We start from the raw sequence: 22,973 nt of genomic DNA, 5'->3' as shown, positions 1-22,973 counted from the left end.
TGGGGAGTACTTCTGCTTATACTACTGAATGAAAGTGATAAGGCATCCTGGAATTAGCCACAGCCACAGAGAAACCTTTTAAATAATACTTAAAATAATACAGATTCTCTTAGGACATAGAGATCTCTATATATACAGCTATAAAACAGGTGAGCTTCCCCAGGCACACACACACATATAGCTTTTATGTCAATGTTCTTATTTTATGCAGTTGTATTTCTCAAAAATCAAATTGATTTGTGATAAAATAAGCAAGAAAAATAATGCTAATCCTATTTATATCCTTTATGTGGACACAAAGATGGACACAAACTGTTGGCAACTATGTATCACAGTCAGATGCCATCTTGATTTATGTTGTGGCCCGCCAGCAGAGCTGGCAGCAGAGTCAGATACTGAGGAGGTTGGGGAAAAACATGGGCCAGTCCTGAGGGTTGAGGAAAGCTCAGAGGGCTCTGTGTCAGAGGCAGAGAGGGAGTTAGAGAGCAGTGAGGCAGAAGAACAGCTGGAGACTGTTCCCAGTGTGCATATGCACAGAACTGCCAGAAGACAAGAAAGCAGAGTCGACTTAAGAGTAAAGCCACACCTTGGAGATGATTCGCCCTTCCCATAGGAAACAAAAGAGGAACAAATGGGGAGTTGGCTTTTGCAGGAAACAATTCATTCATCTGATTGGTTCAAGATTGGCAATTTCTGTGTGTGACTTTAAGAGACATTGTGCCAAGTTTGCCTTGTCCTGCGTTTGGAAACTAGTTATCTGGCAGCGCTCCAAACGAGATAAGGTGTGGATAAACATTCCCCTGAAAGACTGTGACTGTGAATGAAAGGAATTCATAGTGTAAATAAAAGAGGTTTTGCAGGGACCAAGACTTTGCTTTTTGTTTTCTAAGGAAGCCTGGGTCAGAACAATTTAATACTACAAAGCAAGCTGTAAATTGTAATATAATTCCGTTCCAGTCTCCAGATGATACTCAAAAGTTTTCAAATGTTTACTGTTTCATCAAATTGCAAATATTCAGAAATAGAAAGGCAGATGGAGGAGGGATGAAGAAAGATACTTAAATATCCTGAACTTAGCACCCTGGTCTTAATGGTTCTGAAGTTTGAAAAAAAAGATTGAATATTTAACATAGGGCATATGCAAGAATTAAGCACCCACAGCAAGTTACACTATCATTTCAAAGTAACAAAAATGTTTCTACTGCTCTGGGATGTGCTGTATATATTGTTGGAGACCTTGTATGCTAGACAACTTGCAATGGGGTTAAACACAGAGCATCGTTGGCAACTCAGAACAAAAAAGGAAAAGGCTATCTTAGCATGGCGCCTTTTCTGTAAAATGTATGAAAAAGCTTTTATTGTGCATCACAATCAAGAGACACCACAGACAGGCAGCACAGAAACTTCCCACAGAGCGATTCATGCTTGCTTCTGCTGTTCTTGCTTGGCTGACGGCTTGTTTGGTGGCTGCAATTTGTACATGCTGAAGTAGCCCACGACTTGCTGTGGCACCTCTGCCAGGACACTTTGAGCAAGAGCTTCCTTGGGAGCCTAATTCAAAGGACAGAGACAGAAGTAAAGCCAATTGATTTGATTCCTGCTCATCTAGGAAGATCTCAGGAGCGCTTTTTTCAAAGGAAAGACCGCTACCACAAACTGACTTGTTCATTAAGGTTGTCTTTATGAGCTGCCGTGTCATGGTGGAGGAGTTCTTCCTTTTACACTGGCTTCATAAAGCCAAAAAATAGCAGCAGAGCATTTTGGATATGAAAATTAGATGAAAACATTATGCAAGATCTATAAAAATCACCACTGTGCATTGTTGCAAGACATAACCAAACATTGAGCAATGTTAAATTGCTTAATTAGTGGAATTTCAGTAAGATTTATAAAGCCAAACTTTTCCTGTAGCCACCAATAGAGGGCATCCATCATATCCTCTTTGACTGCCAACTATATACTTGATAGCTTCCTCCAAGGTACACACATATTAATAGAAAGGAGGACTGCCAAGTTTCTAGTTACAGCCATTCAACTGAGAGTTCCTTATCTAGATCAGGTTGGGGTCAACTACCAAGAGGATGGTTTTATCTTATTTTATTTGATATGGTCATTAAACTAATCTGTAATTACTAGAGTAGTCACTTCAATCTGAATACTTTTTAAAGTATTTGAAATCAAACAACAGGTACTATAATCAAGTTCCATTTTTCAAAGCAAATGAATCTAGTTTCTCCCAGGCATATACAAGCAACTATTAAGTAGCAAACTAAAGTGTAATTCTCCACAGTGACAAAAATTTAAAATATAAAATAAGTCCTTTCTGTTGTAGCATTTAGCATTCAGAATGGAAAGTAAGGATTAACTGGGTTTTTTTTCCCCTAACAGACAGAGATTTGTTGCAATGATAACTATATTCACTGCATTACAAGTAGCACAACAAACTAGGGTAATGTAAGTTTTTAGTAGTATAGTAATGTCTCGAATAGACCTATGCAGTGAGACATAGATGTACTTCAATGAAGTGGTATGGGTCAGAGAGGTGACATATAATAACTATAATATTTTAGACATGTACTTACTGTTCTCTCCCTCACAGGGATATTCCTTTAAAAGAAGGCTCACTTAAACCTACTACTTCAAAAGTTTCCATTTGTGATGAAAATTGATTTCATTCAGAATTGCTCTTTGATAGTTTAATTGACTGCATGTTTCAAGCAGAATTCAATAAGAATGCTTGGGGTGTACAAGAGCACTAACATAGCATCAATCTACAACTTTTGAACAGCCATAGTTTTCCTAGATGGGAAAAGATGCAGCTGCTTTAAAGAGCTACAGAAAGTTGCTATTACATTCATCTTGTCACATGTTCTAAGCACACCTTCCTAGGACTCAACCTGAAGCAATGCACATCTTTAAAGAAGAACACTTACATTGTGGAAGTGTCTAAATGGCACAAACTGGACAATGTCTCGAACAGCAGCCTCTCCTGAACGTGATCTCAAAGCTCCGCTGTCACTGTCCAGAAATTCCATGGCACTGAAATCAGCACCTCCAACACCAACAATGATGATGGACATGGGAAGCTTAGATGCATTGACAATAGCCGATCTGGTCTCATCGAGGTCTGTTATCACCCCATCCGTGATAATCAGCAGTATAAAATATTGCTGTTGAACAAAAGGACTTTGTTAAAACTGAGGAAAATATATTCCAAAGGTATATTTGGGATACCTGTTGGGACTGGGATACCAATTCATAAGGATGGCAGAAAGGAAAAGTTCAGATGCTTGGCAACTGGTTCATATTTATGATGATCGCACAGTCCCTGGCTCATGTACTTTTGCAACCTTCCTGCAAGCAAAATTAATGGGGGATGCTATATTCACTTAACAACCATGTCGCTAACTTAATAGCTGCAGTGATTCACTTAGCTGTGACAAGCAAGGTTGTAAAATGGGGAACAACACTCTTAACAACGTCTTGCTTAGCAACAGAAATGTTGGTCTCAATTTTGCATCATAGGTTGAGGACTACCTATACTTTAAACAGTGAAACTTTCCATTAAGTTTTCTCCATCAAATCTTAAATCAACTTTTTACCCAACTAAATTTACTTTTATGTTTGACCAACACCAATACTCACTTCTATTTTAATTAATTTCATTTTAGTTGCCAGAGACATATTTTTATACAGAACCATTTTTGCTTCTTTAGACTTTCATTTCGTCCTATCCATCCTCTTATGTACGATTCCAGATAAAGGGAGTTTCTTGTTAATACCATATTGAGGTTTAGAGCATTTTAAGGATATTGCTGCATCTGAAAAATATAGCATCCACCAAGGCCAACTCACAACTCAGAAAAATAGCTAATATGTGGTGAAGAGGGTTCCTAAAACATGCAGGGAGGTAACTGCTATGTTCTATCACAAGGAAAGGAAAACTAGTTATATATATAGTTTCTTAGCCTGACAAATGGTAATAAACTCTTTTTACTTTTTTTTTTCATTCACGCATTGTTGCAATGAATTCTTGTTGAAGTTATATATACCTGCTTCAGGAATCTTACAAAAAGCCATAATTCATATTCTGAGCTTATATTACTCACTTATTTTCTAAATAAGTAATGATAGAATTATTAGCAGGAAGCCATAAATGCCTGGACAATTGGAATCAGGCTGATATCTCAATTATGACTTCCAAGTAGCATAATTATTCAAATCAACAGTTACCAGCATTCGCCCCTAAGTGTAACAGATGTAAATTTGCTTTATGAAAACCAAATTGCTTTAAGAGCATCTCAGGGAAAAGCAATGGACAGGTACAGGTATTTATGCTCTACACAAATAGCAGTTAGTACTGCTCTTCATGCCTCATCTTAAATAATTAATCTCCGTTTTGCTTTCTTGCAACATTTCACTCTTAGTACAAAGTACTAAAAGGATTCTAACATGGTAGAAATGCTTGCCAAATGTAGTTGCTTACTATATATGTCTGGGGGAAAAAATCAACTTGTTTGTTTATATTTTGTCATTAGCATAGACTTTGGCTAATTGAGAAATTCACTTCACTACTCATTCCCACACGGGTATCTTTTCACAACAATTAAAGAAAGAAAAACCCATAGCAAAAAGATACTTACGGAGGCTGTTCTCTGCTGTGAAGCTGCAGCAGCAAATCTAGCTACATGATTGATGATTGGAGAGAAGTTGGTGGGCCCATACAATCTTATTTGAGGAAGGCAGACCCGGTATGCATCAACAATACCCTGGACACCTGCAGGGAATAAAAACATAATGAAGGGAATTTATCCATCATGGTCACCCTCCACTCTAGTTTATGAAAGTCTACATCAGGGGTGTTAAACCGACGGCCCCCAGGCCAGATGCATCACGTGCAGGCCACGCCCACCCCAGCTACACGACGGGAGAAAACTTTGCGATACGTCATATGACATCCATGGTCTATACGCTGAAGCCTCAATAAGCTTTCTATTGCAAACTGTCTATATTTAAGGCAGAAGATCTACAAAGTTGCTTATCTGAAGCTTTGAAGTAAGCAGTCTAGTTAGTCAAATAGTGAATGAAACTTAAATCCCAAGGACTTTTGAAGGCCACGTGACTTTGGAGAAGAGCTGTCAGTATTTCCTGCAAAGGTGATTCTTTTCATATTGTTAAGTCCTGAAAGTATAGGAGCCAGCAGAGAATTACATCACGACCCAACATCAAAATACTTGTACCAACTCAGCTTCTTGTGCCAAAGAGAAATGCCTGTAGTAAAATATTAACAGTTCCACAAACAGCAACTCCTTTATGGAAAGAAATCATAAGAAATTCGTACACTTTAGAAGTCCCTTTGTGGCACTTCATTAGAGTGTTGTATTTGTGAAGGTTTTTTAAAAACAAATAATTCCTTCCCGTATTTTCAGAAGTGTCTAACCTGTTGCTAGTATGCAAAATTAACAGTATTAATTTTAGAATGTGCAATCATTGAGTCAAGTGTTGCTCTACTATTACATTCAGCATGCCTAGAAATGTCAGGACATGCTTTTGTGGTATATTAAAACTTACCATTGCAGAAGGGGTTTGATGGGTTGAAGCTCAACGGGAATTCATGAGACACCTGAAAATACATAAAGGTATACATTTTTCCCCCACAGGTTCACTTATCTTTCACCAAGTAGCTTTCCTCTAAATCAACCTTTCACAACTTCAGCAATTTTCAGATTGATGGATGTCAACTCCCACATTTCTTAGCCAGTAGAATTCTGGGAATTGAAGTCCACCTATCTTAAAGTTGTCAAGATGAGAAACACTGCTCTAAATCTACATCATGTCACTATTTTTTTTAATTTAATTAATGAACTTTAACAATGTTCTAGAGTTTAAATTATCTTCATAAAGCATACTGCTTACCTGCCACGAAGGAGGGATCTGAGCACCAAACCCAAAAGCTGGAAACATCTTATCTCTGTGTAAGCAATTTAGAAAAACAATGGTAAGTAAATCCATAGTTGTGCATTCATTGGAATATATGTTCATGAACAGTACAGGCAGCCCTCGACTTACAAACATTCATTTTGTGACCACTCGAAATTACAACGGCACTGAAAAATGTGATTTATAACAATTTTTCACACTTATGACTGTCGCAGCATCCTCAGGGTTATGTGATCAAAATTTGATCACTTGATACCTGGGATGTATTAGGAGTGATGCGGTGGTCCAGAGGTGGAGCTCTTGCCTCACAATCAGGAAGCTGTGAGTTCGATCCTAGGTAGAGGCAGATATTTCTCTCTCTGGGCACACTGAGAATATATCTGCTGAACAAAACTCTGCATTGGCAGCAGGAAGGGCATCCGGCCATTAAAATACCTTCTAGCTCCATTCAGTTGCCCCACAAGGGATTATGGAGTTGTTAAATGACAATAATAAGTGTCAGGCAATCGTTATTCGTGACCTTCCGAGCCAGCTTCAGACAAGCAAAATCAACTAGGAAAGCTTGAGTTGTTTAACAGCTGCATGATTCACCTAACAACTGCAGTTATTCCCTTAACAACTAGGGCAAAAAAGATCATAAAATGAGGCAAAACCTATTTAACAACTGCCTTGCTTAGCAAAGAAAAATTTGGGCTTAACTGTGGTCATAAACAAATGAGTAGAGTCCTTCCGTAGTTCCTGCTTACCTGAGAATATACCAAATTATCCCACTACCAAATTATCTGAGAGTAAATTTAATTGAATCAGTGAGTGTTTATTCTAAGTAGGTAGTGCAAAATGACAGAGAATAAAAAAATGAAGTCCATGGGAGGAAAACTCTTCCCCCACCTGTGCAAGCCATTCACCAAACAGACTGTTCAAGATTGCCCCAGATTGAAGATTTTAGGAGGTCCAAGTGAACAGAGAAGCAATATATAAGGATGAGAAAAGCCTTCCTTATTTACTCTTTTATGTTAGGTTTATCTTAGAAACCAAGTGTACTTTTTTTCCCCCCAGTGGACTGCCATTCCAGTCATCTGATTTACCCGAAAGAGTGTAGCCAAAGTGGAGCTGAAAATTAATCATACTTTTACTCCATCCAATAACTGAAGTTAAATCATGATTACAATAAAGCAAAAAGATCCAACATGATCTTCCACGTGACACCGACCAGTGTTTCCTCCAATTGCTCAATGCTAACAAAGTGGTTTACCCAACTTTGGAAAGACAGAAAGCTTGCATCTATGACTCATATCTCCTTCCAAATATCTGCTAAATTATTCTGCATAGATGGCCAAGCTACGATTCTAATCTTCTCATATCACTCAGTTATTGCATATTGTTTGCAACATCAATTCCAGAATAAATAACCTAGTGGCACCAACATATACAGTACATATTATACTGAAAGCTACTAAGGCAGCCCTCTAACCAATGTTTCTCAACTTCAGCAACTTGAAGATGAATGGACTGGGGAATTCTGGCAGTTGGAGTTTAGATATTTTATAGTTGCTGAAGTTGAGAGTCACTGAACTAAAACATTCAGATTTCACAACAGTTCTATGATTTATATACAAAGAAATGAAAAATCTATGAAATCCTAGTGCCATCACTTATCTGCAGATGAAGGATCTCTGATGAAACTGTAACTATTGCCAAGTAACACAGTGGTTAGAATGTAGTATTGCAGGCTAATTCTACGGACTGCCAGTTCGATTGCGACTGGCTTAAGCTTGACTCAGTCTTCCAATTCTTCCGAGGTTAGTAAAATGATGACCCAGATTGCTGGGGGCAATATGCTGACTCTGTAAACCACTTAGAGAATGCTCTAAAGCAGCGATATAATAAATCATTTGCTAGTGCTATTTCTCCTATATCCCTGCCCTAACATGCCTCTCTAATGTGACATTGCATAGAAGATATACACACTTTTCAAAGTTTAAATACAATTAGGCAAAACTGGAGATGTAAGCCTCCTAAAATCTCTTATTTCTTTGGGAGAAGAAGTTGAGTTGAAGGTCTGGTTCTGATTTCCAAATACTCAAACTGTGGGATATTAAAAAAAAATCCTTTTGGTTCATCAGATCCAAGAATTATGCATACAGCATGGAGTTGCACATATGGTTCTGCAAGTGCACAGGAAGTACATATCTGCAACAGAAATTTGGCAGGGGAGCGCAACAAAGGATAGGAAAAATGTGTAAGATAGTGAAAAAATAAATAAATAGAAAAGCCAACTAAGTAGAGAGCCAAAAAGATGGGATAACTAGTTAATACTTCACAGAAGAAAGATGATTCAATAATATCTAGATGGGCTGATGAGTACACTGAAATAAATAGGATGTATTTGAATATGAGAATACATTTGAGAGTATTAGTGCAAGAATACAAGGAAGGAAACAGTGAAAGTTTTAGAGGGAAGGTTGCTAAACATTGGACAAAACTCTCCTAGTTTTGTGAACAAATTACAGAACTTTTACAAGGAGGATATTCATAATACAAAAGTACAATTACCTAAGCAACTGTTGGAAAGTCATCATTTCCCCCCCCCCCCTTTATACTTTTTTTCACTGAGAAGATACATCAGTGAGAATATTTAGTTTTAGCTTAGCCATATTATTTAATGTAAGTGTATATTGAAAACCCACAATAATATCTTATTGATATTAGCAAGGTTGGGAAATTTTAAAAATATGCAAACAATGAAATAAAATATTTAAAATAAGCTTTGGCTTGTTGAATAATCCAAGTACACTCATCATGTTCAACAGTTTAAGAACAATTCAGTAAAAACACATACGCATCATAATCCTGAATGACCATTCCTACAGACCAAATGGCTGACAAGTATTCATTCACTCCATTGGGGCTGATGTAATGTAAGGAGTCTGAAGAACGAGGATCTCCATTAGACCCAGTAAAATCAATACCAACCTGTAATAATAAAAATAACAACAGCAATAATAATAATGTACAAACATTACTTTGTTTCATATTGCCTGTTGTAATATCAATCAACAGGACAAGCTAAGTTTGTATGGGAAAATGTGAAAGGTTCCCCCACCCACACTCTCAGGAATTAACAGCTTTTGTTTACAAACTGTATGAAGATTAGAAACTGCACTTTCTTCAGCTTCTTTAAAGGCAATTAAGATAAAATCACAGACGCAGGAAGTTATAGGAACTGAATTCCAAAGCAATGCTGCAGAAAGTAATGTTTAAAAGCACAGAGAAGCACTGAACATAAGGCTCCTGTCCCCCAGCAGGAAAATAGAACATCATGTCTCCTGTATTCTCTTCTGTAATGCCAGTGCCTTAGTACTAATGGAATAGTTCTGGCATGGAAGCATGTATCCAGTCTTTCTCAAATGAAGACAGTTTATTGCCAATACTTAAGACAGGGGAATTATAGTTTACTTACAGTAAAATTCAGCTGGCATCCTCCCATGACGTAGTCAAGGAAAGTACATTCTGTGATGACCTATAGAAAAGTCATGTAGTATAATGTCATATACATAAAGCAAGGAATCAGCTTTTTTTCCACAACATAGTTTTGTCCCAACAGGACCATGGCAGGCTTTTCTACATCTAAATTGGGGATGGGGATGAACTGTGAGGTGGGAACAGCAGTGTCCTAGTTGCAGAAATTTAAGGATTGACTAAATGAAAAATCCAAGTAAGATATCTGATGCTTGGTGCTGTCTGGTACTGTTGCAGTAGGAGTCACTAAGGCACTGCAGAGTCTCTGTTTGTAAGGCCAAGGCTGCTTTCAGAGCATGTGAGGACACAAACATAACATGTGCTGGCAACAGTTTTAAACAGTCAGATTGGGGGGGGGGGGGGGTAGCACAACTGTACTCTTATAATCCCTTAGAAAAGACATTTGGTCCAAGGGACTGCAGACAGGCGCTCCAGAGTACCTTTTACCCCTTTGAAACAGAACAGCATTTTACAGTTATTGCACAACTTTCACTAGCTTCAACTACCGTTTTTCTTTTTCAAAAAAAGGAAAGCTGTGCAGTGGCTGAAGCAATGCTGTGTTTGCAATCTTTCCTCTCTGCTAAACAAGGAAGATTCAGTTCTTCAAGGAAAAGTCAGAACAGATTACTGCCAAAGGCTGCACCAAAACAACTTTTTCAGACTAACTGATATCAGAATAGTTGTACGTCGTGACCCGACAAAAACGCAAACGTCATAAGTGAGCCAACAACACCGCGGCGCTAAAACCGCGATGTCAAAAGCGCGCTGACAACAGCGCGCCGACAACAGCGCGCCGACAGAAGCGCGATTTAATTTAAGGTAAGATTTACGGTTAGGTTTAGGGTTAGGTTTAGGGTTAGGTTTAGGTTTAGGGTTAGGGTTAAGTTTAGGGTTAGGTTTAGGGTTAGGTTTAGGGTTAGGTTTAGGGTTAGGTTTAGGGTTAGGTTTAGGGTTACGTTACAGCGCGCTTCTGTCGGCGCGCTTTTGTCGGCGCGCTTTAGGGCTAATTCGTCGCTCATTTGTCGCACGGTTTTGTCACCGCGCTTTAGACACCACGGTTTAGTCAGGCACGCTTTTGTTGTGCACGCATTTGTGGTGGAACCGTTGTACGTTGGGAGGGGGGGACACTTTGTGTTTGAGGAAAGACACTTTGTGCTCTTTTTAAAAAGCAGGATAAAAATCTAATACATGAATAAAACACTGCAAATTGTTAACCTCATAAAATTGCAGAAGCTGCATCAAAATGTTGGATTTAGTCACAGTGCAAGGAACAATGTTTTCTTCCAGTACAATCATTAAATCAAATACTATTGTTTCCCTTACTGCAGCTGGATTTGTCCACATAAATATGAACACAATATTTTGAAAGCACTGACCTCACAGTGTTTAAAGCTCACAATCCCTGAGTTCTTGTAGCTTTTCTTTTTCTGCCTCTTCTTTTCATTGATGCATTCAAATTCAATCTACAGAAAAGAGTAAAAGTGGCACATATTTAGACTGTGATCCCATGTGTGTTTACTCAGAAACGTGCTGTCACATACATGAATTTTGGCAACTTTTGTCTAAGTCCTGTTCAGATCTGGGTCTAATAAAATCTACTTCTGAACTTTATATCATGTCATGATAGCATAGTTGATAATTATTTATGCCAGATTGTGTGAAAAAACTACTTGTTTGAACTTGAGGAAGAAAAGAAGCAAATCTGTGCAATATGTTGCATTTACTGATTTTTAGACTGTTATTAAAATATTGCTGATATTAATATTTGGTAGATCGAATCTCACCAGGCTCAAGATTGACTCAGCCTTCCATGCTTCTGAGGTGGGTAAAAGGAGGACCCACATTGTTGAGGGCAATATGCTAACTCTGTAAACCACTTAGAGAGGGCTGTAAAGCACTGTGAAGCGGTATATAAGTCTAAGTGCTATTGCTATTGCTATTCTGCCCACACCACAAGACTATTAAAAGTAATAATAAACTTTTGGGAAGTAGCAGTCCAGGGCTAAATGCCATAACTGCTCTCAAACCTGTGAGAAAAGGGAACAGAAAGCAAGCGGATACTGTCATGCTGCACAGCAGTTTTCATTTTCTCCAATAATATATTTTGGATAACTTCATTTATAGGTTCCCCTTTTGAATCAATCTCTTTATTGTAGCAAAGCACCAAGGACCAGCAGTATTTACTTCCACATTCATTTCAATTAACATGATAAAGATGTATAAATAAACTAACTGGTGAATGTCGAGAGGCTTCCTTCAATTTAGACATTGTAGCTTGAAACGTCCCTATGAGATCATGCGATCCATCATTGTCGTAGTCATAGCACTCAACCTAAAATGAAGCACACAGCATGAGCCTAGAATATTGTACATGGTATCACGATATTTAAGAGTATCAAACTACGCTGCTGCTCAAACATAGCTATAAATTCAATAACTGTGATAGTGTCAACTTTGTTTTTAAAAACAATCCATCAAAACCTGAATGCAACAGTAGTAGTAATGCACTACTACTTAATGTGCCATTACAAGTCTCATGTATTTGCACCTCTGCTTTAAAAATTAAGTTTTAAAGAAATTCAGTTGCTGCATTTATCATTTTTGATGAGTTTACTGTTACTTCGTCTAATATATAAACACTGCAATGCAGCACATATCCAAAAATACATTTTTTTTAATGTTCTTAAGATACATGCACAGACATTCTCTTTAATGCAAAGCATGCAGAGACTCCTATTACCACAGATGATTTGTGGAAACAGATTTTGACATAATGAAAGCACACAGAATAAAGCTGAAGTCAGGGGTGGAAGACACTACAAATACCCATGATTCAACATGTATTTTATGGACATTCCTGAATTTTATGATTAACATACTGTAGTAATATGCAAATCATTGAGATATTCACCCAAAGTAATGTTTAATATAGATTTTATAACCTACTGAAAACATACCACTCATAATAGAAAAAAAAGAATTCATGCTTGCTGCTTCAACACACAAAGAGACACATTGAAGATAACTAATGAGGTATTCAGCTGAGATGCTTCTGCATTATGATTGAATAGAGAAACAAACCATTTGAACACATAAAATGACAGTATTGTCAGGAAGAAATAGAAGTTATTTTACTTACTACAACGAAATAGGAAGATACGTACGACACCGTGTGCATAAAGTATGAAAGCATTGTTCAGTTATTGTAAGATCATACTTCCCTATCTTGTTCATTATAACCGATTTTTAATTCCTGAAACTATCAAAGTTTTTCCATTTTGTCAGATGTACTTAATAAGGAAGTTTATACTGCAAGTCTGATCACACATCAGATCAAACATTCACTACATTTGATTTTGCTCCATCAAAATGAGAGACTGGCATTAAAATGGCTCATTGAAGAATAGTATTATTAATTATGCAAGAATGAAAATGGAAAGAGTAATTCTCCTAAAGTGTTAAAATGCCAGTTGCAGATAGGAATGAAACTATAAACATATGGCCTTTACTATTTTCATTATTTTTCCTTTCCTATGGAAATCCTTAAGTCAAAATAGAGAGCGAGAGGAACATCAACATATGGAATAAACAAAAAAGTATCAAAGCTAACAAAGGCAAGACAAAACCATATTAATAAGCTGAAAAACTCCTCTTGAATTCAAGGAAATAAAGATGTGAGTGAGCAGATGAGATGGTGTTCTTCTATTGCGGAATGAACTGCCAGGATTGCTACGTGATTCAGTATTGCTTCACACTTCCTCTTTAAAAAAAAAAAAAGGCTGTGAGGTGTAAGAAGATGGAGAGAAGCAAACTATGTACATGTCACATTAAGCAGCCCTGGAGATAAGTTCACATGAAATACATTTTTGCAAACACTTTTAGAGAACACAGCCTTTGCTTGTGGCTATCAGGGTGGTGTTTAAATTCCAAAACAGTATTAAAGGAAAAAGGTTTAAATTAATTATCCCATTAAAGAAATGTGGCCTACAGACAGCTCAGCTACAAGCATAGAAGCAAGATTTGATGTAAAATATATAAAACTAGTTTTAAAAACAGTTTGTAAAATCCAGCCAGCTACTACTGATTTATTGCATTTTAGAAAAATGAATGGGTGAGGAACATGGTCTTACATAAACTCAATTACAGTTGTATCACTAAAGAAGAACTAGACCATCTTTTTCCACCTTCCATATGTTGCTTTTTCATCAGCTGAAGATTGGCCAAGAGGCCTGCTGGTTGGATGCTGGTAAGAGTTTTAGTCTAATATAGTTTCATACAAATAGATGTTGACAAACTAGGGAAATTCTTGAATAGACAGCTTCTGTGTCCACTGACGCATATTCTCCTGACCTCAGATCTATCTATGATATTTTGGTAATTGATTAGAATAAAATTTTGCTTGTTTGATATCATATCATTCACTATCCACCAGTGTATTTTGCTGCCATATTTATGAATCTCTTTAATTTTCAGAATAGCATTAGGAAATTTTATTTAGCGTACAAATTCATTCATACCTCATAAAGCTACAGAACAGAAATTTATGTTAAGTTTCTAAATTAAAACACCTTTGTTCAAAATACTTTCAAATTATAATGATAGTTCTGCTTTCTTTCAATATTACCTTGATTGCTTTGTCCATGTCGCCATAACACAAAGAGTTGAGAGAGATTTTGAATGGTCTCCAGACAGGATTCAAATTATTTTTAATAACCTATAAAATATGTATTTGATATATTAACACGACTTCTGAATAAATCATTTTGGATAATACCTGCTGTTCAATTATTCCAACTAGCACAAATTTATCCAATAAATAACAAATGTATCACTGTATAAGAAAGTAGGCCTTTATTTCAATACTGACATTGTTCTATTAAGAAAAAACAATCTAATGAAAAAAATACCTTCTTAAAACTTACAGCTGATTTTTTTAAAGAGCTATCTATTCAGAATTTAGTTGCAAAGTTTCAGAAGTCAGAACTAAAGATGAAATAAGCTGTGATATGAAATAACCAAACCCAGAAAATGACACTTACTTCTGTCCTATGCACCATCACCCATTTTCCCTCAGACGTTTGCTTGTGAAATTCCAAATAAGGATCAGATTTTCCAAACAAATCCTGGAATTAGAAATAAGATATGTGAATTATATTCCAAATGTATTCTTTTGTAATAATAGTCCTGTTGTCCAAAGCAATTCTGTTTATTCCCTCTCACTGATAGCTTTGCAAAGGGCCAAGTATAATTTCTTTGATAATAGACTTTCTACCTTGAAAAAAAAATCAGGAAATGCATAACAACAAAACATTGTTCTCTAATGGCAACAAACTAGGAAGGCAATCACACACACAAAAATCCGGTTAAACAAGGAATGAAAAAAATCAATATAATACCAAGATGTTTGCACAAAGTTCACTGTAAATATAACCATTCCTCCTTGAAACAGAGTTATTGCAATTTTTTTACAATTTCAATGCACTAATCCCCCAATTCATTCCCCAAAAATGAATATTTAAAAATTAACATTCCATCCTTAGAACAATGCAGATGCAATGGTTCTGCCATAATTAGGTAATATGATTTGGGCTGTAGAAAGAACTTCCTTCTCCAAAACACCCCCTTATTTGAATCCCACTTATTTGCAAACTACACTTCAGTCAATTAATATTATATATTCATTTATTTCTGTTGTTTTATTTCTTTATTTATTACATTTATACAGCCACCCATATTTTAACCAAATGGGCGGCTCCCAACCAAAAATTAAAACAATACATGAAACCATATTAAAATTATAAAACCAAATATGATGAAACATTAAAAATAATCTGGCACCAAGCCTGACTTCCAATGTGCAAAATGCAATAATATCCGATTGCTGGGGGGGGGGGGCAGTTCTTCAAAGCTTTATGGAAGACTAAGAGGGCAGAGGCCTGCCAAATGTCAGGAGGCAGAGTGTTCCACAGGGCAGGGGCTGCCATGCAAAAGACACACTTCCTAGCTCCCACCAGATGGCAATATTCAAGACAAGTGACTAGGAATGTCCCCCACTCCCTCATCTGACCTGGTTGGATGGGAAAATGTTATTCTAAACCAAGAAATTATGAGAATCCAAAACCTTGATCTTATGCTATCAGTTTGAACCAGGTTTAGAATTTTGAGTAAAACTTGCCATAGCATGACAGATAGTGATTTCTAAAACAGCAAGTTATGCAGGAAATTGTTAAGAGAAATACTGCTGGGGTGGGGGTGGGGTAATACATTTAGCTAACAGGCACTTTTTTGATCCCTAACCCAAGAAACAAAGTTTAGGAATTGGGGTGAGAAAGTTTTCCAGTTATCTCACCTTGTTGTCTAGTTTTCTTGCTTCAGCTTCAAGTAGGACGACACGGTTGTCTTTTATTTCTTCTGCACTAATCTGAATAAACACAGACCAATATTTACCATTAAGACACTACATTCTAATATGGGCTTTGTTTTATTTTATGGAAGATGTTTAAACTATTTAAAAGTATAAACCCAAATCTGATATGCAGCAGGTTTGTCTTTGGATTAAAAATACAGTTTCCTATTTTTCAGACCACAAAATGAAGAAGAAAATGTTGGACAAATGAGAAAAACATAATAAATAATTTTATGGAAAAACACTTTACAAAACTTCAAACGCATATTTGCAGAAAAGTAAATCAAACCATGCTGAATGACCAATCATTCATTTCTCTTGCTTATATTTAAATACTGGAAGGAAGTGGAAAAGAGAAACTAAAAAATAATCAATCAGAAAATTTCTGCTTTGTTTTCATACCGTAATTACACCTTTTCCTGCAGGTTTGCCATTTCTTAACAATAAAGGTCTGGTAAGCGTCTTGCTAGAAACAATCTGTAAAATACAGAAATATTCAGGAAAAGAAAGCAATTTATTACAATTGTCACCTCTAGTAACTGAAGGTTGTTCCAGATGCAATTAATGTTTTATGAAGTCAAAAGCTATAATCAAATTCATAATCTCCAGTACTGCCCTTTTGCTGATAAGCCACCTTATACCTTAGTTTTTGTTATACTTCAATTCTTACATTTAATTTAAATTAAAACTTAGTTAGTTTCTTAGTTTAGATGAAATAGAAAATATTGCACTAAGGAAGATATCAGAGAAACTACAATATACCCAAGTATTCAAAAAGAAAATCATATCTGCCATACAGAACTTCTTGTTTCAATAAATATTAGTATAAAAAGCAATGATTATTATGGCTCAACTACCAAAGTAGTCAAATGTCCCAATATATCTTCATCCATTCTTATTTTTTAACTGCAGAATCATAGACGGTAACAGAAGGAAGGATCTTTGGAGATCATCTAGTCCAGGGGTGAAATCCAGCAGGTTCTGACCAGTTCTGGAAAACCGGTAGTGGAAATTTTGAGTAGTTGGGAGAACTGGCAAATGCCACCTCTGGCTGGCTCCAGAGGGGGAGGGAATGGGGATTTTGCAATATCCTTCCGCTGGAGAGGGGTGGGAATGGAGATTTTGCAGCATCCCCTGCCACACCGACTAAGCCACACCATGCCCACCAAGCCATGCCCACAGAAATGGTAGTTAAAAAAAAATTGAATTTCAGAACTGATCTAGTCCGAATGTAAAATTCACTATTTTATCAACTATGTTAAACTGAGAGAACCAGTTTGGTTTAAGTGCTTTAGATGCCAAGCTAAAAACCAGGAGTGTGACTACTAGTCTCGACTGAGGCATGAAGCCAGTAACTTTGGGCTTGTCAGTTTTCCACAGCCCTAGGAAGGAGGCATGTAAAGCCATTTCTGAAATCTTGTTAAGAAAACTGCAGGTGTATCTTCAGGCAGTTGCTAGGAATCAAAACTGAATTGAAGGCCTGCACATATTCACTCACGCACATTAAATTAGAAAGATTTTTAAGTAGCCTACTAGTTTCGTTCTTTTAATTTCTCGGAAATCTGTTTTGATTTTAAAGACAATTTAAAAATCTTCAAATTGCTTTTAAAGAGTATAGTTTTGTTTTTTTTTTGTTGAAAAGGAGATGGACAATAAGTAGCAATTTCTTCGATTTTCACTGTGTGTGTGCAAAGAACATTAATTAACCAGCATAAATGGGATTTCAAGTCATGCCATTTGCTGGATTAAATTCAATAGTAAATGAACTAATTACAGTTTCTAGAATGAAACCATCAGAAAGCACAAATTAACTGAAATTATACAAAAATCTGTTGATCAAGCAATGGTTATAATAGAATGTCCCTTGTCAAAATAAAGGTATCTTGTCAATGTTTTTTAGCCTTCCCCCCTCCCTCCCCCATGGCCAATGCTATTATATGTTAAGAAATGTCCAAAACCTGTTTGCACATACCTGTCCCAATGTGCATTCAAATTCTCCTAAGAAGTCATCGTCATTCAGCTGAACAGTTGTATTGTCAATGTCAAAAACCCCAAATTTGAGTTTCTGAACCAGTTCAAAATAGTAATCAATCTGGAATTTCTTGGAAAATTTAGGGTTCAAACTGTTTTTGATCCTTTCTGTGCGATCAACCTGCAATATAATACAGAGGTTCGTCACATATTTTTTTTCTCAAACTTGTTGAGCATTCTGAAAAATGCACTCTCCCCAAGACAATTAAAGCAAATAGGGGTAAATATGCAATCCCATACCCATCTACATTAGCATGGAGGAAGGAGTAATAAATATATTTGCCTCCTTGAATTATTTATAAAGTAATAAAGCAGGGATAAAATAATGAATAAAATGATATGCATAAATCTTAGTAAGAATAAATGGATTTGCACAGGATTATGCTGAAATTTTTGTAAAGTATCAACTGTACATTTTAGGCATGAAGAAAACTTTTTTAAAAATTTATAATGAGAGAATGCTGACAGATTTTCCTTCACAGATTGCTAAAACGTATAGTTTACAAGAAACTCTTTTTAATCGAATAAATAAGTTAATATAGCAACACAGCAATAACAAATATAATACAAATATTTTAATTACATCAATAATTAATAATCAATAATTCTGTTTATTTTGACCAAACTTACTTGGAAATAAATATGAAAAAAATGTTATTATACCGTTTTTTCCTATTTTTCAGAAGCACTTGAAATATTATGCAGTCTTTTAACACAAAATGTGATTTTAAAAAAACCTAGAAAATATGTACTTTTAAACTGACATTATTTTATTGATTCTTTCCTCAAGACACTGCAAATCTATCAAGGAACACCTATTCAATTACAAGGAGTCCTTAATTTATCACCTTTCATTCAGCAGTGGTTGGAAATTGTAGCAGTCATTTTAGCCCATGGTATGATGTGTTTTAGGGATGCGAAAGGTCAGCAGTTCAGCAGTTCAAATCCCTAGCGCCATCTAATGGGGTGAGTCCCTGTTACTTGTCCCAGCTTCTCCCAACCTAGCAGTTCGAAAGCATGTAAAAATGCAAGTAGAAAAATAAGGACCACCTTTGGTGGGAAGATAACAGCATTCTGTGCACCTTTAGCATTTAGTCATGCCGGCCACATGACCATGGAGATGTCTTTGGACAGTGCTGGCTCTTTGGCTTTGAAACGGACATGAGCACTGAGTCGGAAATGACTAGCAAACATGTGCGAGGGGAACCTTTACCTTTATGTTGTGCTTTATGACTACATAGCTTCCCAATTGTAGTCATAGGTCAAGGACTATTTGTAATGGGACTTCCTTCATACTTCTCCTTTAACTATGTGTCATGCACATTTCATCTCCCAAAAAGACACTCAAACTTCCAGAAAAGATTTGCAAGACACTTGGCATAAGAACTACTATTCTGTTTTTGTGTCAGATTGGCAAAGTGGGATGCAATCCTATATGTGAACAGCAAAATGGATTTTCTAATAAAAGGAAAAAGAAACAGAGCTCTTCTTACACTGCTTGAATGTGTAGAAATTCCCATTTGAAATGGTTAATGGTGCATTTTTGTTTAAAAACCAAGTAGTCCTGATACCTAAGGGCAAAGTCAAAAGAGGACTTCCTGAACTTGCTATTTCCCAACAAGAAAGCAATCAGACTATATTAATAACAGTAGCAATAGCACTTAGACTTATATACAACTTCATAGTACTTTCCAGATCTCTCTAAGCAGTTTACAGAGTCAACATATTGCCTCCAACAATCTGGGTCATTTCACCGCCCTCCCAATGGCCATTATAAACATACCTCGTACCACTGCTGTCCACTTGTGTATTGAAGTAGCACACAAAGTGGGTCTGACTTGGAGCTAATATCTTTATCCAGGAGATTGTTACAAGAAACAGTCAGTTCCACCTTTGTTACACACTGTGCCGCCATCTGCAATAAGATTAGAAAATCAATTATCATGTGTATCCTGCATATATCAATAATCTGTTATCTTGTTTAGCAAATTGTATCCACATGTAATTTTTGAAACTATATCCCTCCAGCTGTTATTGTACTTAATGTCACTTAATTTATCATTTATTAGACTTTAATATATCATCCCATGTTATCCACTGCTTATATTGTCTATTTACTCTTGCTTTCAATCAAGCACCTTGTGCAAATATTAAGACAGATATGGGTAATACATGAATTTCATATTTTCAGAAACACGGGGTCGATATACACTTCTTTACTTTAGATGTAACTTGAAAATCACACACTTTATGCAATGTAATCTCATCTAGTAAAGTTTGCTATGTAGTGTCACAATCTTAAGGATATCATCAAATGCATATTCTGTAGTTTTAATGTTTAGCCAACTGTTTCTTATCCTGCTATGAGCAGTTTCCAATTATTTATCAAATCTACATCCTATCAAATTTTAAGTATCTCATAGTGAATCCTCCATAACAATGTGTCAAACAGAATAAAAAAGAAACACATCATGAATATAACCAGTAAATGTGACTGGAAACCTCTTAGACTTTTTACATGAAACAAACAAAGAAAATGGCATGTGGTTTTGATAATTGGGAAAAAAGAGATTATAAAAAAAATGTAAGCTTTGTAATTGAGAGCCAATTTGGTGTAATAGTTATGATGCTGGCCTAGAAACCAGAGATTGAGTTTTAGTCCAGGCCTACGCATGAAAGCTATGAGGGTTAGGTTGTTGTAAAATAGGAGGAGGAAGGACTATTATATATGTCTGCTACTTTGAGTTACTTCTAGAGTAGAACTTTCAAACTCCCGGCCCATGGGCTGGATGCGCCACGCACTGGCCATGCCCATGCCCAGTTTAGCGAAGGGGGAAAAAGTCCCGATACGTCACGTGACTCCGCTGAGATGATGTGAATTTGACACCCCTGTTCTAGAGTAATAAAGGCACGATGAACAACTGTATAAAGTACTTTAATAGGTAAATTTACATTTGTCACTTATAACTGCTATAAAGACAATTGAAACCTACTTCTGTCTATATTTTTTCTTTCCTTCTTGCACTCTTGTCTTTTTTATTAGTTCTTGCTAGTTTTTGATTTTTAAAAACTTTATTAAAGCTACACACACAGACGTCACACAACTAGTGAACTAGTTAAAGAAACCAAGCTTCATAGGCTGCACAATCATTCTCAAGGGCCTTCCAGAAGAGTTCATTCTTCAAAATCTCCTGGAACACAACTGAGGACAACATAGCTTCCAGAGAAATGGTGATGAAAAAAACACCTTTCTTTGTACCCCTTCTCTTATGAACCTGGTATATCATAAGCAATCTTTCCCAAGGAAGAAAACGTAGAACATCTGTGGGCTGTTTTGTCATAATAGTCCTATTACGACTAAGGAAAAAATACAATAATGTACCAGCACATTAGTGCAACGATAACACTGGGTCCCATAATGTCATATGATAATCTAAACCAGAGATTCCCAATTGGTGGTAAAGAGGGGACTCAGCAGCAGTATAAATGGGACCCATGAAAAACATTTTAAAATAATAAATTACAAAACAGAATATCTTCCAGCATAATATCCTTTTCAGAAAAAAATACAACCTTGTACTTCTGAGGGAGCCAGTTTGGTGTAGTGGTTAAGCCATTAAGACATCAAGTTACAAATCCAGAGCTTTAGTCCAGCCCTAGGCAGCAAGCCAGCTGGGTGACTTTGGACCAGCCACTCCCTCTCAGCCCTAGGAAGTAGGCAATGGCAAAATCCCTTCTCAAATCTTGCTAAGGAAAATTGTAGTCTTGGTCCAGGCAGTCACCAGGAGTCAACACTGACTTGAAGGCACACCTGTCGTGCACCCACAAACCTCTGAACGAAAGAGAAGAGTAAATAGCCAAATAGGTTTTTGTTTCTAACAGTGGGGTCCAACTTCTTAAATCAGCAGGATCTGCACAGTGTTAAACTGCTCTTGCCACAGCCTGCACAGGTAAGGCATGAAGTGGACCTAGCATATCATTCATTGCCTTTGAGTCCCCAACACACCTAATTACGTCCCAGGAGCCACCACCTATTGGCAGCAGCTTCTTTTTCAAAATTATCAAACAGATACTAATTCGCCCAAAAGTTGTCTCCTGGCCTGTAATCCACGATCAATGTTATTGACTGATATTAAGGATCAATAACAACCAACCTATTTATATAACTTTCCTTCTCTGCGGTTATTCTCCCACTCACCCAAACCTTTTCTGTCTTTTTATCCCTCTGCCACCCGCCCCACACTTCGGGATCCACTTTCTTCTACCTCCACTAGTGTTGCTCACACTGATGCCTTTCAAGGTCCACCATCCCCCGGCCAACCCGACCAAAAAGGATGCAATTCGACCCATCTGGAAGGGAATACTCGCCACTGTACCGACCTCGAGAGATCACACCAGCCTCCGTAAGCAGCGATCCTTCTCCTCCGGCCTCGCCCAGTTTCTGTTCCACGAAGCACGGCAAATATAATGCAACGCAATGCAATCTGCAGCGGTAAGGCCGCGCAGGTATTTAAAGGGGCGGCGCTTCTGCTGTCTCCCCGTTTCCTCGCTGCCAATTGTGTAATCCAAGCAATTTTCCCAACGTGGAAAGCCAGTTGTTGGCACCCAAAGGCGCATGCGCTCTGTTTTGCGTCTATAAACCACCGTAAAGGTGGTTGGTTGTTGTTGTTGTCTTTTTAAGATTCCTAGACTAACCAAAATTTTGTGGGATGCTCTTCTTCTCCTGAAAATGACAGGGATCACGTGACCGAACTCTGGCAACTGGGCTTGTCCGGGCGTGGAAAGTCAGTGAAATGAAGTCTGCTTTTTTCAAACTGGGTAACTTTAAGACGTCTTACACTTCAACTCCCAGAATTCCCCTGCCAGTTGAAAAAAAAAAAAAAACTTAACTCCTCAGGGAAAAGCCAAGAGGGCGGTGGGTGGGATGCTTTGAGAAATCAGGGTTGCCAAGGAAGAGCGGAATGAATGCTGCTCAGATCTTGTTCCTTCCGGACTTCTTCAGAATGGGGCTTTTCCGGCGTAGATCACAGACATGCGAAAAGGCTGTGGAAGAGTTGAACAGGCAGTTCCTGTTTCC

At 37.1% G+C, this 22,973-nt stretch overlaps 1 protein-coding gene across 1 annotated transcript; it reads right to left on the bottom strand.

Moving 5' to 3' along the window:
* Window positions 1-890: 890 nt before the first annotated feature.
* Window positions 891-22,690, bottom strand: CPNE3 (copine 3). The gene is made up of 16 exons (XM_032222410.1): window positions 22,277-22,690; window positions 19,680-19,811; window positions 17,838-18,017; window positions 16,268-16,342; window positions 15,809-15,880; window positions 14,499-14,582; window positions 14,084-14,173; window positions 11,693-11,791; window positions 10,836-10,922; window positions 9,401-9,460; window positions 8,780-8,913; window positions 5,917-5,971; window positions 5,572-5,623; window positions 4,644-4,777; window positions 2,934-3,170; window positions 891-1,551 (listed from the first exon to the last, which is right to left on the bottom strand). Exons 2-16 carry the CDS (start codon window positions 19,809-19,811, stop codon window positions 1,420-1,422), a joined length of 1,623 nt encoding a protein of 540 aa, XP_032078301.1. The 5' UTR covers window positions 22,277-22,690; the 3' UTR covers window positions 891-1,419.
* Window positions 22,691-22,973: the final 283 nt, after the last annotated feature.

The sequence above is a fragment of the Thamnophis elegans genome, chromosome 8 (assembly GCF_009769535.1).
Source record: "Thamnophis elegans isolate rThaEle1 chromosome 8, rThaEle1.pri, whole genome shotgun sequence".
NCBI classification, from domain to species: Eukaryota; Metazoa; Chordata; class Lepidosauria; order Squamata; family Colubridae; genus Thamnophis; species Thamnophis elegans.
This window is presented reverse-complemented; position numbering and strand designations above follow the sequence as displayed.